At 39.0% G+C, this 17,612-nt stretch overlaps 1 protein-coding gene across 1 annotated transcript in view; it reads right to left on the bottom strand.

Annotated features, from left to right (window-relative positions):
- The window catches only part of b4galnt4a (beta-1,4-N-acetyl-galactosaminyl transferase 4a), a 209,132-nt gene that overhangs the window by 9,590 nt on the left and 181,930 nt on the right, over positions 1 to 17,612 (bottom strand). The window contains exons 9-12 of the mRNA XM_074677975.1: positions 7,778 to 7,844; positions 4,127 to 4,291; positions 3,741 to 3,850; positions 2,671 to 2,771 (exon numbers count right to left, since the gene is read on the bottom strand). Of these exons, the coding sequence (XP_074534076.1) occupies positions 2,671 to 2,771; positions 3,741 to 3,850; positions 4,127 to 4,291; positions 7,778 to 7,844 (443 nt within the window). The remainder of the gene's footprint in view (positions 1 to 2,670; positions 2,772 to 3,740; positions 3,851 to 4,126; positions 4,292 to 7,777; positions 7,845 to 17,612) is intronic.

The following is a 17,612-nucleotide window of genomic DNA, read 5'->3' as shown; positions in this document are numbered from 1 at the left end:
CAACCATCTTTCTTCCCACTATATAAACACTGGACTGATAGGACCCCTTGAGGATTTTAAAACTATTCTTGGATACTAAAGAACTAAACATTTGCACCATCACATAGCACAAGTCCCCTATTCTCTTTTTGTTTGTATATGCATGTGTTTTGCTTTTCTCTCTTAAGATATACAGTGGGGAAAATAAGTATTGAACGCGTCAACTTTTTCCTCCTCACATTTATTTCCAAAGATGCAATTCAAACAAAATTTCTACCAGACATTTGTATTGACTCAAATAATCCACACATGTAAAGAAATCACAACGTTCAGGTCCATAAATAATGATTATGTGAAACTAAGCATGATAACACAGGAAAAAAAGTATTGAACACACTAAGTGAGACTCATCTAATACTTAGTGGAGAAGCCTTTGTTTGCAATGACAGCTTCCAGACGCTTCTTGTATGTTTTAACTAATCGCCCACACTGCTCAGGTGTGATTTTGGCCCATTCCTCTGCACGGATTGTCTTTAAATCTTGAATATTCTTTGGTGCCCTCTGGTGAACCCTTTTCTTTAGTTCTTTCCACAAATGTTTAATTGGATTTAAGTCAGGTGATTGACTAGACCATTCTAACAGATTGTTGTTGTCCTGCTGGAAGGTCCATTTACGTCTCATCTTCATCATCCTGGTGGATGGCAGCAGATTCATACCAAGAATTTCCCCATACATGGCTCCATTCATTGCTCCGCCAATTATATGAAGTTTGCCAACACCATGAGATGAGAAACAACTCCATGCCATGATGCTCCCACCTCCAAACTTCACTGTTGGTTTAGTGTTTTTTGGGTGATGTGCAGTGCCATTTCTCCTTCAAACACGTTATGTAGTCTGACAGCCGAAAAGTTCAATTTTGGTCTCATCTGACCAGACAACATTCTCCCAGTATTCTACAGGCTTGTCAAGATGCTGTTTAGCAAACTTTAAACCACCTTCAACCTGCCTTTTCTGGAGGAATGGAGTCTTGCGGGCTGAGCGTCCATAGAGGCCATGGCAGTGGAGTGCATTGCCCATTGTTTTCTCTGTAACAATTGTACCTGCTGCCTCCAAGTCTTTCTGGAGCACTTTCAGGGTGGTCCTTGGCTGGTTGAGTATTCTTCTGACTATCTTTCTGACTCCCTGGTCAGAAATCTTGCAAGGATCTTGCGTGGCCTGTTGATGGTAAGGTGGTGCTTCTTCCACTTGCGAATAATGGCCCCAACGGTGCTGACTGGAATATTCAGGTGCTTTGATATAAGTCTGTAACCAGTTCCATTCTGATGCTGAGCAACAATCAGGTTGTGAATGTTATGATAGGACCATCAATTTGCTCTAGCCCAGCTGATGTTGGTTTGCACTAATTGGAAGTTCAAGTAATAATTACTGACAGATTTCAGGTGGAATGGAGCATTTCCTTTCCAAAGTATTCAGCCTTTCCATGGTGTGTTCAATACTTTTTTTCCTGTGTTATCATACTAAATTCCACATTATCATTATTTATGGACCATAACATTGTGATTTCTTTTCATGTGTGGATTATTTGAGTTAATACCACTGGCTGGTAGAAATTTCATTTAAATTGCAGCTTTGAAGATAAATGTAGTGAGAAAAAAAGTTGATGCATTCAATACTTATTTTCCCCACTGTATGTATGTGATCATGTGTGTGTGTATGCATGTGCATATGTGAGTACATGTGTATGTAAGTGAAATGTGTATGATACATACAAATGCATGTGTGTGAGTGAGTATGTGTATGTATTAACATATATGTGTATAATGTTTGTTATTAAGCGCTTGCTTCCTTCTTTTACGGCATGATATGGTATTATGGAAAGAAAAAATCTTTAATTTACTCATGATGACCCCTGTCTTTCTTAAGTTGTCTGTTGTATAACTTTTAAAACTGTTACAAAATAATAAAAATACAGAAAAAAAAAAAAAAGAATAGAGTAGGTAATTTTACCAAAAACTGCATTCAAACTCAAACAGGATGTTCATCGACTGATCAAAGGTTTAGACCATTGCCCTAATTAACCCCAAACAGAACTAAAAGACTTTAAAAAGTTCTCAGTTGAGGTCACAGATACTTTAATACTCAGTTATCCAGAGTTGGAAATGTTGTCTTAATGATTGTAAAGACCAAGCTTGACGATGCTTTTAGACGTCTGCAAACCGGCACAAATTTCTCTCTACTTCTCTCTTGAACAGCTCAGGGCTGTCACCCAGAATTTGTGAATTAGGAGGTGTTTTCACTGAAGCTTGTTGGCATAACAAGGAGCATATTTTGCTTCAAATGAATGCATAATGGCTCACTGCAACTAATGCACACATCACTGATGCACCTATACACTATCCACTCTGCAGTGCAGTTTGTGAAGCTTTAAACTCTTCGAGTGTGTTTTGAGAATTTCAAGCTTTCAAGCTTTCTTTTCCCTTTTTTTAAACAGGTTTAGCTGGTGCAAAAGCTGTGCAATCCCTTTGTGAGTCAGACTATTAATATTTCGAGGAAGGAATAGCATGACTTCCAGCACTTAAATCTCAGGACACTTTGAAGTTCACAACATTATCATTGTACTCACTGAAATCCCCCAGACAGAAGAAAATGCTCCTAAAATGTTTTAGAAGATACAACCAATAATGTACTTACTTTTCCAGGTAGATAGGGGACTCTCTGTAGAAACACTTGTTTTCTCGCTCCATGTGTGTGAGACGGGTGAAGTCATTGGGGTAAACAAAGGATAGGTAGACCTGAAAGAAATGGAAAAGTCAATTCCCTCTCTGAAAAAAAATGGATGAAGAAGTTAAATCTCTGTTGGATACTTTGAGAAAACAATCTAAAGCCACCGTGAGATGTTTGAAACTGGTTGTGACGGATTAAACAGAATAATATTGTGTTGCCTCTTTATGACTCCAAAAAGCTGACAAGACTATCAGAAATGTTATGACTGATACATCTCAAAGTCTCAGTCTACATCTTTGTCCACTGCAGGTCCCAAAACTGATACACACTGAAAGTATTTCCCCACAGTTTTTAAAATTGTGTTGATCTGCTTTTGCAGTCTCCTGTTGATATATCTGTTGGACACCTACCCATCAGGAGCAGTAGCAGCATCTTTTTTAGGCTTCATGAAAAGATACTCAGACTTCTCCCTGATGGTCTGCTTTGCTTTCGTAGCTGGTAAAGAGGTCTCATAATGAATACCAGTCTGTTTCCTAACCAGCCAAAAACTCCTCAAAGAGGCTTAATGATAAAATCAACGTCATTTTTCAAATAAGATCAACTTTCTTCCAAAGAGTCGTTTTTTTTCTACCTCAGGGAATCCTGCCAAAATAAAACAGTTCACCCAATTTCCCTGCTCCTAATTCCAGCTTCTTGGCTTTGCATTTGTTGTCCTAGAGGGGGCAGCAGCACTCAACATTACAATCCAGCTGCCTCACTGATGTGTTTTAATTCAAAGGATGAGATGCTTAAAGTCACACATATTTAGCTTCTCAGTTCTTGTGTTCTCTGTCCAGTGAAACTTCATATAACGCTGACTCTGCAGAGGGATACTTAAAAGAGAGTCTAAGCCTCCTGCCGTAATTGAATGCACTTCTGATGACCCCAACGTCTCATATGAGTAGAAACTCTGTAACACATACTGATGGAAAAAAAACACCGCTGTGGCAGGTTTCTTTTTTAAGTTCCAGAGGGAAGGTGATGAAGAGGTGACTTACAAATTGCAGGCCCTGGTATCTGGCAATTGGAAAATCTTTGACTACATAGGTTGGAGAGTAGAGACAGGCAGGCAGAACGTTTTCCAGTCGGGAGGGGTCTACCATCGGAGCTTTGGAAAACAAAAAGGAGAGAAAAAGGTAAGAAGAAATATCTTTCTGTTTGCAACAAAAGTAAAGAAGCTGGGAGATGATCGGGGCAGAGGCAAATACAAAAAAAGGAGAACGGCTGCCAAGATGAAATGACAGTCTGAATACTGCTAAAATGACAACCCAAAGAGGCTGTGAGTCAGACCGTCAATCAGTCAGTCAGCGAAAATGACAGGCCTGAAAAAAGCGGATGAGGACAGAAATAGAGGGCAGCATGAAATGATGAGTGGCAGATTTACTGCTGTAAAAGGTGTCCCTGGGGTCTGGCTTCAGCATATCCGCTCCGTGCTGCGTGACGCTTCCTCCCTCCAGACCCTGAGGCGGAGACTCCTCTGGGAGACGGATGTGACTGGCCAAGGTCTGAGGGATGTGGTCGACGCTGTTCATCTTCAGGTTAGACTCGTCTGAAACATAGAGACAGAGCATCTCATGGTGAATACGTCTGGTGGTAGTCGCTGGAGGGAAAAACGGTGTCATATTGATTGTCAAGCAGTCATCATCAATACATTAAAACAAAAACAAAATTGTGGTCATAAGAAGACATGCAAATAAGAGTAAACAAAAGGGGAACAGGAAGAGAGCAGGAACAAAAGCTGAGAAGTGAAAAAGTTGGAAAAAAAACAAATACAGAGCTGAGTCATAATTACAGCAATCGATAGCAGGGAGGAGGAGAGAGCATGTGTGATTAATGGCATGTCAGGAGCAAGGCCTGATGGGAGAAATGCTTCATAATTAAGAGAGTGGTCAGCATCATTTCTATCCTCTAGAGGGAGGACTATGCACATTCAGACTCTGTGTGTGTGTGTGTGTGTGTGTGTGTGTGTGTGTGTGTGTGTGTGTGTGTGTGTGTGTGTGTGTGTGTGTGTGTGTGTGTGTGTGTGTGTGTGTGTGCCTCTGTACACACAGAAGGCTATACAGGGAAAGCCTTTTCTTAGACTTTCTCTGGTGAATAACAAAAAGACATCTGTTGATCACATTCCTCACAAGCTTCACAAAGACCAATTAATTCTCTTTGCTTGTGAAATCTTCAAAACAAGCATAAAACACAAAGCAAACAAAAAATAAATGAATAAATAAAATCCCCTCTCCTCCTTTGATGAATTATTATCCTGTTGCACACATGTAGCAGGGCTGAAATATAAAAGAGAAGTTCTGCAGTGTCTCTGTTTGGCACAAATACTGAAATCTAACTCACATGACTGATTTGAATTTCCTTTCCCAGTAATAGATACCAGAGCGTGGGTGAGTTAAGGCGTAAAATCATCCAAGGTTACAACAGAGCAACACTTATTTGTGTGTTTCCACAAACTACTGCTCTGAAAAATTATTATAACACTGCTACAACATCCATTTAGCCTGGAGCCACAAGGAGCCATATTGGAGCTGTATTGAGCTGCTGTGCAAATTAAATTGTAATGTAACAAACCGTGAAAAACAGTTCTGATAATTTAATTTGTAAGAACTTAATACAAGTAAAGGAGTTGGAACTAAGAGATAGGTCTTGAATAAAATGCTCAGGTGAAGATCAGCTCTTACCTGTAAGGTCATTAACCCTTTAAGCCCTGAGCTCTTTTTTGAGTCTCTACTATAATAAAAAAAATGACTTACCAAAAATTAAAAAAGTTATAAATCTCCCCATCTACATGGTCTATTTGAATCTGGTGTTGTAATAAAGGGAACACCTGTAAAATATGTCAATAGGTGAAAGTACTGGTGTTTATGTCAGTGACAGAGTGATAACTCTCGTATTTCTCAAACATAAAGTTCAGTTTCAGTATGAATAGATTGTGTTTGTAGTTGAGTTTCTCCTGTTTAATCTATGCCTTTTGTTGTGGAGCAATCTGAAATTCCCCCAAATGGGAAACATAGAAGGACAGACCAATTGTGCTTAACAAGATAGCACAACAGTTTCCACTTTGATATGTGCTTTAATCTTGGATGAAAAAGTAATTAAATCTTATGAACACCTGATTCTACTGCAATCGATTGCCTTTACTTTTCATTACATACCATTAACCCCTTACTGCCTAAATTAATTAGCAATTATAAAAATAGATTGTTTTGATGTGTTTTTTGAATTCTTATACATGTTAAATTTAGTGGAGAATGCAAATTTGAGTATAGTACACACAATAGTTATATGTAGACATGAGAAGTTAATCTCCTGACCAATATATTGTGACATAGTGGATCTGATACGATCTTTGGTCTGTGTAGAATATGAATCAATAGGTAATAATGAGATACAAAGGTAATTTTAGCTGCATCAAGACCTGACAGGGTATGTCCCAAATTTGTAACAATAGGCATCAAGGGTGGCTATGAGGACTAAAGTTGCCTCTGCTGTTAGCAAAATAAACAAGTAGAGAAGCACTTAGAGAGTGCAGACCTCCGCCAAGCATATTGTGATTGTCACACAACACTTTAGTCCTACTTTAATGTTATACTCTCTTTCAGCAGACTGTCTGCTACAATTTGGTGTTAGCTGCAGGTTTGTACGATAATTTGTTATCTGACAGTGTAGAAAATTATGATGACCCAGTACATATTTCATATTCTGGATCTTAGTATCCTGAATATTTCCAGGATCTGAATCGTACTTTTACATCGGACAGAAATTATGGTGACCTTGTCTTGTGTTGTTTTGCAAAACAATACAATCATTTATGGTAGAGTTATATACACATATGGTAAAAAAAAAAAAAAAACAGCACTATCTCACAATGATTAAGAATCCTTTAAAAAAGTCCTGAATCCAGATGGTGATCCAGATCTCCTACAAAATTCAATCATTTCTTCCTTATTCCATTTTGAACATTTCCTGAAAATTTCATCCAGATCTGTTTCTTACTTTTTGAGTTATGATGTTCACAGACAAACAATCTCTCCCCAAAACATAACCTCCTTGGCGGAGGTAATGAGTTGTTAATGCCTTCATTTCATCACAAATGAAGCGTCAGGAAGCATAAAAAATGCTTCATTTTTAAAAAAATATCTTATCTATCTTTTGTAAGGTGTTAAACATTTGTTCACAAGATGCTACATGTGGCTCAGGGCTCTAAAAACACGATATAGAAAGGAGGAAATAATGTTTGAAAATACATTCAGCATTGTTGTTGTACAGTCATAATGTGACCACAACTCTATGAAACACAAGCTGTTGTGAGCATAAAGGGAGGAGCAGGGATGAAGGGTGGAGGCAGAGATGAGGGGATGGTAATGGTTTGAATCCAGTAGGTTACCTCATAAACCACAAAAGGCCCCCTTCACTCCTCTCCTCTTCTCTAATGGCTGGCCATAAACATGATGGCATACATTCTCCAGCAACCCACAGCTCTGCCCAAACTTTCCACCCCACACATCATTTCCTCTGTTTTTCCTCTTGTTAGTGATGCTGAAACCCTGTGACGCTGAAACCCTGTGACACCCTGCTATTCTTGGAGCTTAAGAGGCTAGACATCTGCTGAGGAGCTGGTGCTCTCATCTCTACTATGAATGACATGTGCGGAGAAAGAAAACAGAGGCAGAGTTTGACTCTGTGGTTTCTCTTTAACCCCACGCAGGGAGGGTGGGGCACTCTGTAAATGGGGCACTCGGCTGCCCGATGAGAGAAAAACAGACATGAAATGAGGGAAAATGTCTGTCTCAGGGTGTTAACAAGATCGTGACAAAACATGTGGAGCACCAGAGAAAGGCACGGGAGCAAAAAGAAGTTCAGATTCTGAGGCATTTAACTGCTGATCTGGAGCAGACTGGATTAATGATGTTGTTTTGTTTTTGACTCTCTTTGCACAACATTAAGTCTAGAAATAGACAAAGGAAGGAAATGTGTTGTCATCATCGTTTCACGACAAGCTTGCCATGCCATATGGGGACAGAGGAGCTCTTACCTGTGTACAGAGAGATGTAGGCGGAGTCTATCACTTCATATTTCAGACCAGGTAGAAACGGGCGCCACTGTATGCATGAAAGCAGAAAGAGACAGAGAGAACTGAGTGAGAAGAGAAATCTCATTGACAACATGTGGAAAGTATAAGGTGAGCAGAAATCGTCTATCATTGTTTACGGGCCACACTGTGACACCGTCTGTGCTATTGATCTGTGCGACATCACAGGATCGATCTGATGCTGGGTTCTTGTATAAACACACTTGAGAAGAAAGAGAGAGCAAGAGAAGGGAACAGAGGAAAACAGAGTGGTACACGAACAGAGAACAAGAAATGTGACGCCGTGAGGGTGAGGCAGGGAGGGGGAAATCAGCAGAACAAGAGCAGATATGAAAAAAGAAAGAAAATAGAGCGTGAGCAGCGGAAGAATGGAGGCGTAGGAATGAGACAGTGATGTGTAGGTGTAAAAAGGAAGATCTAGTAATGACCTGAAAACAGAGAAGCTTGAAGTGAGGAAAAAAAAAAGGTCGGAGAGAGAAGGTACTTTTCTTTAAATAGATTTTACAATTACCACGTCACTTCTGGTTACCCATGATATAATCACAGGAGACAGGTCATTTTGCAACCCTCGGGATGAGAATACAAATATAAACACCCTCTTCAGGCGCATGCAAATGCCTCTACATATGTATGCACAACAATCACACACTTGCAATTGCTGATTTACATTGCACTGCACTCCCTGTTTTGTCACTCATGTAGCACTGGCTCCAGCACCAATCGGTGATTCGTAAAGTCAAATCCAGCATTTGTCGTCGACTTATTTTTTGCTGTATCCCAATCCCTCACACCCAGGCTGACACTAAACCACAAGAGAAAACAGCAGAGCAGGAGGACACATAAAAGAACAACAAACAAGGACACGGAGCGGCATCATGCCGAGCAGCAGCAGGTAGCTGCTCAGCAGGCCTCCAGACGCCTCAGCATCATGTCGTTATTTTAGGGTGCTTGTCCTCAAGGTTAAGTCTGTAGACTGACACAGAGGGACTAGAGAAAGATCAAAAAAGTTAGGATGAAGTTTGAGCTGTTGTTGTGTGAGTGTTTGACTTTGCTTTTTCAAAATTTCCCACAGTGTTCCTGAATACCAGAAAGATATGGGATTCTGACAGAGAGCTAGCACTTACAGTACACAAGGACTCTGAAAGACAAAACCACCATTAGTCCTTAGATTATAAATATCAGGGGTTTTCCTGCACTGAAGTTTTCTTAAACAAAATGATGTCAGCAGCATCAGCCCTCTGACACATGATTTACACCCCCAGAATAGTTATGTGACTGAGTGGCTCTGTCTTCAAGTAAAAACTGCCAAACGATATGAGTTATAGCAAATTTTAAACTAAAAGTCAATGATAGTTGATAGTTTCTGCCCTATACTGTATAAATTAGGTGCAACCCCCATGTGTTGCTTTAAAGACCAGAGTGCTAGCGCTTTAAGTCCAGCACTCTGGTGTTTCTATTTTTTGGACCATGTCTCCTAGTTTATCTTAAAATTCAAATGTTAATAAAAATATTTGAACTGCAGATTGTCTGTTAGGTCTGTTCAAAGTGCTAACTTTGACTTTAATACCTCGCATCTTTGTAGTCTTGGTAATGGGACTTCAGGCTCTTTAAAGAGGAGGTCTAAGCCTCCCATTATTTTAACAAGAATATAATGTAACAATACTGAATGTCCATATGAAAAGTAGGCAGATTTCCAAGCTTCTACTTTTTGTAAAAAAAAAAAAAAAAAACAGAATCTGTCTGTAAACTGCCCTTAACAGGCCTCCGGAGGGCCGGCTGATCAGAGGGAACAGGATTTGTGGAACAAAGAGACGGCAGCTACGACCACTTGTTTCAGAGAGAGGCTGAAGCTCGAAGAAGCCTGAAGTAAGAAATAAAACCTCTTTTGGGTCCTCAACACCTCTTCATAATGTCATTCATATCATCATAGCTGACTTAAAGAGCCAAGTCATTTAGTAGTGAAGTCAAAAAACGTGTAAAATACATAAAAAAAAAAGAACTAAAAAGTAGTCAAAGTTGTCTGATAGTTTTTCAATGATCATCAACGTTATAAGATAATTAAGCAAGTAAGGCAGAAATTGATGAACAAAGAATTAACGGACATGAGCCCAACCCTGCCCACGTCTTTATCAGCGGTGTAGTCGCCCCCTGCTGGGCATTACAAATCAAACAAGTTTGAGGCCAGTGCACAAGCATTGGCTTCACTTTTAAACCAGAAGTGGTATCAACAGTCTATAAATAGACTCACAAAGGCCAACTTTTTCCTCTTTAAAAGGAGGAAATTTTCTTTTGCTAAGATGACAAATAACTGAGACACAAAGAACTTAAAGAAGAAAAGAAGAGAAATGGGATGAAGGAGCCAAACTTCATCTGGGTCACATCTGTAAGGACTATGCTGAATGGTACAAGCTTAACCAGGTAAGTAAGCAGAGCACCCTGAGTCCATCTTTTTATCTGGCTCAGTGAAACTCAACACACAGCTGCTGTTGTATCAGCCTTAGAGGTGAAAACTTCGAGCACAGCATGTGCACCTGTGCGGCCCATTTGACGCAGAATGAGACTTATTTGTGTTCTTTGACAAACTCAGAGCTTCTGTGGTTTGTTTATTTATTAAGATGCGTAAATAAACTGTTGTTATAATACATGTTTGCAAGTGCACCATAGGGAAGTAGTTTTATGTGCAATGTTGTTTTTCTTTGGGCGAGCCTACATCCTCTGTAAAACAGTGTTGACAGGGAACAGCAGGAGGAAGCACAGGTCTGCTTTCTAGTCCCACAAGTTCAACACAGTCAAAGAAAATCAATATCCAAGGGGAAATAATAAAAAGAACCAATGGCAGAGCAAAATGGGCAGCCAGCAGTGCGCTTTCATCATGCCCGGACCACCCAGTGACACATGAGTGTTTGTTATTGTTTCCATTCAGCTGGTCAAAAGTGGGTGAAGCTGCAGACCCAGAGTGCGGTTTGATTCCCGCTGAAGTGACAAACATACAGTGATTTCATTCCAGTTTACACACACATTCAGGTACTTTTCCTCTGGTTCCATCAGGCACAGGTTATTTTCAGCCTGCTATGATTAGAAGTTTATTGCTTCTGAGAGAGCTGACTGCTGTTGTGTTTGTTTCCTTTAATTCAATCGGCTGCTCCAAGGCCTCAGGCACTGTGGGTATGGAGTTGTTTTGTTAGTGTGACATATAAGAGGCAGCGACATAATAAAACCATCTGACCTTTCCTGCTTTTACGTAAAATCAATTTAGATTTAAGGTGTGATGAGATTAACAGAGAGTAAACACTTCCATTCAGTGGCACTGCAGTCCTGAGTCGAGGGAATAAATTATTGTCAGTCAGTGCACTCCAAACTTTCACACTTTAATCTGTCTAATGCGTATCTTTCTTCAATCAAACCTTTGAAGCATCATCTCAGAACAAACCATTAAACCTGCAATGGAGCGAAGGTTGGAGGAAAGATGATTCAATTTAAAGAGAAACACAACTCTATCACATCTATATCTATCATTTCCTTATTCTTTTTTATTTACCTTTCCTACAATTAGATGGGCTTGCAGGTCATTGAGCTCGACCCTATCACTTCAGTAACACTTAGATTACAAGGAACAGAACAAGCTGTGTGACAGAGATCAACATTAGGTATGACAGGCAATTCGATGATTGTTTTTTTATCCAGGTATCAGGTAAAGCAGACGCTACATTAGACAACAGGTTTATCAACCAGTATGACACAAAAGTTCAATACAGATTTTAAGAACTGCACCAAAATGGTAAAGACACAAGAAAGAGGTGTAATCCACAAGAAATAATTAGTTTCAGTGTACAAAGTGTTTCTCTTGAGAAGACATTTTGCTCTGTCGGCCTTCCTTTGTGACAGACAGACACTGGGTTCACGTTTGACTCATTTATTTTAGGACCATCCTGCTCCCTTCTGGTAAAGAAGTTGAGTTCAGCCTTAAGCGCTGAAAGTTTTGATGTATAAACACACTGATTTCAACAAATTTGCCAACATTTAAACCATGGCCTCTGTTGTGCATTAGTTTTCTTAAGTAGGGAGTCCTTTAATGGAAGCAAAACAGAGACATAAGTATTTGCATTTTAACAGCTAGTGAATTTCAAATACTGGAATAAAAATGCCACTGAATTTATTGCATTGAATTATTTTCCATGAAAACCACGTGTCTGCATTTATTTGTCCTGAATTCACCTTTTAAAATTTCATATCCAAAAAAATGTACCTATTAAAAATTCTGATTAAAAAATTCAAGTTTCATGACTCAACCACAAAAAGATTTGGGTTGCTCAAATTGAATTTGTCAAATTCAGTTCTCAATTCAACCTGTCAAAATTCAGATCTAAAATATTCAAGTTGAAAAACTCATATTGAAACATCCGGGCTACCCAGGACAGGAAGGGCAAGACAACTATCAGCATGTATCAATGGTTAGACCTCAATTATTACGACATTGTTGATTAATAAGACATTATTTTTATGTTAATGTTTGTTAATTATGTTAATTTTATTTAAATTTGAATAGCACAGCAAAATAATTCAATGCAATGAATTCAGTGGTGTTTTTATTTCAGTATTTTAAATTCAGTGGCTGTTAAAATTCAAATAGCTTTGTCTCTTTTTTGCTTCAGTATCCTTTAAGTCAAAGCAGCTCCCCACAGGATGTTTAAACTAAGTACCCAGTGTACATAACATATGTAATATTTATGGCACAGGTGTAAGGGACCATCTAATTTTTCAGTTGACAAAAACACATTAAAAGTGCCTTTTGTTAAGCCTATTGTAATGTATTTCTATAACGTCTGCATGTGATGGTGCATCTCTTCATGTAAACAGTTGGTATAGTTCATTTTGTCCTAATCTGAAGCATCAAACTAATTGTGTTGCAATCCAAAGTTGAAGAGAGTCTGTAGTGACTGCACCTGTTTTTGATTATGTGAGAAAAAACTGTTTAAATATTAATAAGTGGTGATGATTAAAAATCTCTATTTTGAGAAGTAACAGGGTTAGGGCAGCGAGAAACAGAGAGGATGTAATGTTGGAGAGTTTCCAGTCAGACTGTTTTATGGCTTTTATTGATAGAAGATGACAGACCACTCCATAAAAACCTTGTACTTAGGATGATATTTGATCTGCCATGACAGAAGCAGACAGCCATTTCATAAAGTCAAATGCTCAAGTTAAGAAGTAAGACAAAAGGAGAAAGGATGTTACGATATGAAGCAAGGCTTATGGGATTGAATAAAATATCACGAAATGACTGCTTGTTTGTTTTTTTCTTTTGGTTTAATGTTAACTGCCCAGACTTATCATTAAGTTTTGGATAATTGAGGCAGAAAGAAAAGAGTGAAAGAAAAAGAGTGTGACAAGAGCAATTTAAACAAAAAAGGCTTCAGGTAATTATGTTTAAAGCTTGCAGAGTGTGACACATGGTATTCTGTGTAATTGTAATGTTCACAATGCGACTGATTACAGCTTTGTTAGTTAATAATTTCAAAACATACAGTTTCATAACTTAAGTGCAAAACAATCAGCGGACGAAAATAAAGTGGAGTGTAAAGCCTGATGGAGTCTCAAACTCTAGTAAGGGAAATTAGAGATGGGGACTGGAGACTTGGACTTGTGTTGCTCTTCAGTTGCTCACAACAAGACTTGAGACTTGACTTGGACTCACCCTTAAAGGACTTCAGACTCAGAGCCTGGTTTTTGGACCCATGTCACCACATTTTGTGACACTAGTGTTCTAAAACTTGACTTTAACTCCCCCCTGAACGCCTTGAGACTCGATCTGGACATGCTAAATTTGACTTGTTCGTCTTTCTGAAAGAAATGGATGCAAATGCTTGAACAATGACTACGCCATATAAAATGTCCCTCATAATTCAGCCTGTCACGTAGTCCGAGTGTGACTGAAAGGTCAGAGACAGCACATGCGCTTTAATTAACCTGCTTTTGTGCATCTGTTGCCAGGCTACTGTTTGACCACAGAAACTGTGACTCTGCTGACATGACATGCTGCTAACAGACCCATTATGTTAAGTTGTGTTGTCATGGTGTGAAAAAAGGCAAAGAGACAGCTAACAAGCTAATGACAGTATGTGTTAATAACCTCAGACTGTTTCTTCTCTATTCCTCTGCTGAAGTTATGGTGAGTAGCACTTTCATTTTATAATTTTTAATCGTGCATAACACGGCAACAACTTTGCGAGTATTTCAATAAAGTGTAAAATATTTCCTGTAAAATAAGATGAAGCATTTTTATAACAGCTGTTTCATTCACTCATTAAATCAGAAAAATAAACAGAAGTGTTACATTTCAGTAAAGTGTGTTAAGTTTTCTTGTAAGGAGCTTGAGGAATAAATTGATACCAAATCTATTATTAGTGTGAACACAAAGCTAAATTTAGCAGCTGCTTGGCTCCAAATGGAAACTGAAAACAAAGAAAAAGTGAACTAGGTTGAATTAAACAGATGAAACATCTTGAGAGCTCTGTAATTCACACTTGATTTATAGTCTTTGTTCAGTCCATAGACTGTATAATAAATGGATGTAGTCTCCTCGACGTCACCTGTCTGTTTCTGAAACTGATTTTTGAGGCGAGTCCTGTGAGCTGAGCTGTGCCCATGATTAGTTGAAGTCAACATCTAAATATCTTCTGAACCACCAAGTAAGATAAACTCACCTCCTCTACAGTGTGTGCCAGTGGCGGCTGCTGGTCAGTCAAGGAGGGGAAGCTCATTTTCTCTTCGGCCTACATCATAAATTTGTTTAATTTTTTTTGAACGTAAATTCTACCCTGCGCACTTTCTGTCATGATCTGCAGCTTTGTAACAGATGGAGCTGAGACTACGACAGGCTGTAAGTGTGAGTGACAGGGGGAGAAGCTCCACAGCTGTAGCTGTAGCTGCTTATTGGTGAAAAGAGAGAAAATCTTAAAACACAACGCTTGTCGTTTTTAAGAAAGGTAAACTCGCTGGGGATCGATAAAGCCTCTGGATCAGTCCAGAACAACTGAGAAGATGCTCCGGTGGGGTGTTATACTTCAAGATCACTGACTGGCTCATTTCACTGTCAATCACAAAGGGATTAGGCCTCAGACAGATCATCAAATCATCATGCAGAAGCCCAGCGTCCAGGCCGGCCCACTGCCTCATAGACCCCCACAGACACTCAGCGTCCAATGGGCGGGACAAAGCCCGGCGTTTATCCAATGACCGTCCAGTTTCCACAGTGGAACAGCCCACTCTACGCGTCCCCACTAAAGTCAGAAGACGCCCAGCGTCCGACTGTGTTAAAGCGCTGAGATGCTGCGGGGATGAATGAGAAGGAGGTGGAGCCAGTTACCTGTGATAGGTAGCTGATTCTGAACAAAAGATGAAGGAATTCTAGCGCATATTTTGTCAATGAAATGTACACACAGCAGTACATATCACCACTTTTTATGGGGACATTTTAGGGGAAGCTGAGATTCCCTTGCAGTCTTAGAGCAATCGCCACAGGTGTGAGCTGATAGTTAAATTAGTGAGGAGACTTTTTTTGTACAAGGCTGTAAACAGGTTTATTTCTGCTGTGAAACTTGCTGAGTATTTAACTTCCAGTACTCTCGGAGCCAGCCTCAAGCAGACACTCTAGAAACAGTAGATTCTAGCACTTCCATATTGTCTCATATTTTCAGAACGGAGGTTGCCGAAAAGTGAAAAAAACGTTGCATCAGAATGGTTTCCTGCGGGGATGCATTAAAAAAACACCAGATTTAGGATGCATCAAATAGTTGACATCCTTGACAAAAAAAACTGATGAAATTATTTGCTGATAAACTAATTAACCAGTAATAGGCCATTATAAAACATATTTGTAATGCAAAAAGCGAGTGACCTTGCATTGTTTACATTGGACTAGTTGAAGAGGGAGCTACATAGCATCCATAATATTTCTGCTGAGAGTTGACATGCTAAACTGTAACCAGGAGGTTAAAGGTAAACAAAGAAGAGAATATGGCAGCGATGATACATCATTGCATCCTAAAGCAGGACAGTAGTGCACTGGCATAGCTGTCTTCAACACTGACAACTTTACAGTCCAAAGTTACAACCACTGTGACGGCTTTCATCAAGATCTTGTGAAGATCTTGAGACCATTCTGAGCTGTTTGCAGACTGGTCAAAGGATTTCTATAACATGTGAACAGAAAGCCTTTTGAAAATTTTCACATTATAAATATAGACATCTAGCATCTTTACTTATGTCCAAGAAAGCACAATATCCCCTCTTTAAAACTAGTTGTGTTTAAAGATGAGTCTTCAATTTGAATTTTGTTTGAGTTGACATGAGAAATCTCACATTAAAGCAGCTGGCTTGATGAGAGTAGTTAATTGTGTTATTCAATATCTATTTATTTTAAAAATCAATGAAAACATTTGTTAAGAGTTGCAAATCTTTTGTTGGATGTTGATAACTGATTTAAAATATTGGTGCAAGTCTTTCTCTTGATTTTTATCCCTATGTCAGGTGACAGGATGAAAAAACAAGTACTATCCACTGACAAGATGTAAGAAAAGTTTTGGCAGTTTTGATAGAAAAAGAAAAAAAAGAGGAGTTTTAAAATTTACACTAATGGAAAGCTGTAACATGAAGGCTGCGGTTTCTGCCCACTGACAGGTGCATTAAGGAGAAACTCCTGACAGACTCTGAGCAGATACCTCTCCAACAGAGCAAAGAAAAAGACTGATGCTGTTTGAAGCTTTGCTGATACTGTTTTAAAAAGCGCTATACCATGAAAGATGACAGTGAAGATGAGTGGAAAAAGCACCTGATCAGAAAAAGCTAACCCAAACCTACAGCAGGAAAACCAGAGAAAAAGCTCCTGACTGATTAAAGATTCATTTTCATTGGCAGTAAGACAAAACTAAACACTCACGCTGCAGGATAAATGCCACACTCCATTCCCCAACACAACGCCATAAAAACTGTGGCTTATTTTCTCATCATATCATGTCTTGCCTTAGGACGAAAAAATAGTATTCAAAGAGGGATGAGGAGGTGGAAAATCAGACGGGCTGTTTGATTTTCTATGTTGAATTAAACATTAGCCGGTGTCTCAGACCAGACATTTCAAAATGACAAATGAGCCCAATATCCAGAGCAATTACTAGCCCGTTGTACTCTGTGTGTCCACATCGATGCTCTGTGTGCTCTGAGGGGAAACTAGTTAGTCACACTATCACTCTCACCAATTTCCAATCAAGTCAAACTTACATGACAGAGGTTCTTTGCAAACCTCATGAAATTCCATGTTTGCTGTGTAGCCACAGAAATTAATCTTCATGTTAAGACCTGCACACACTTAGGTTAGCCCTGGAGAAGAAAAATGTGGAACAGCACAGACCTTAATGGTCCAGTGAAATTTCCATTCATAGGATAGAAAAAATGAAGCTACTGGCTGACTGGAAGAAAAAAACAAACTTTACAGCTGGATGGTAGCCTAGAAGGGCAAACGTGCTGCAGGGGCCAAAGTGACTTTCATGAGATGAAAAAAAAAACTTAAAATACAGAAATAATGCAAATTTTACAAAAAGTTCATATCACTGTATCAAAATAGTACATTATAAATTTACATTTCTAAAGTCTTGCTGTGGAATAAGAGTTAAGTGGTGTAAATTTTATAAAAGCTTAAATACACTATTTATTTATCTGCTTAATTTAATAGGTTATTCATTCTACCTGCATATTTCAAATTAATATCAAAGGGGCAAGTTAA

The sequence above is a fragment of the Halichoeres trimaculatus genome, unplaced genomic scaffold (genome assembly GCF_033239565.1).
Source record: "Halichoeres trimaculatus isolate MK-OKI-2021-1 unplaced genomic scaffold, fHalTri1.1 fHalTri1_scaffold_10, whole genome shotgun sequence".
NCBI lineage: Eukaryota > Metazoa > Chordata > Actinopteri > Labriformes > Labridae > Halichoeres > Halichoeres trimaculatus.
This window is presented reverse-complemented; position numbering and strand designations above follow the sequence as displayed.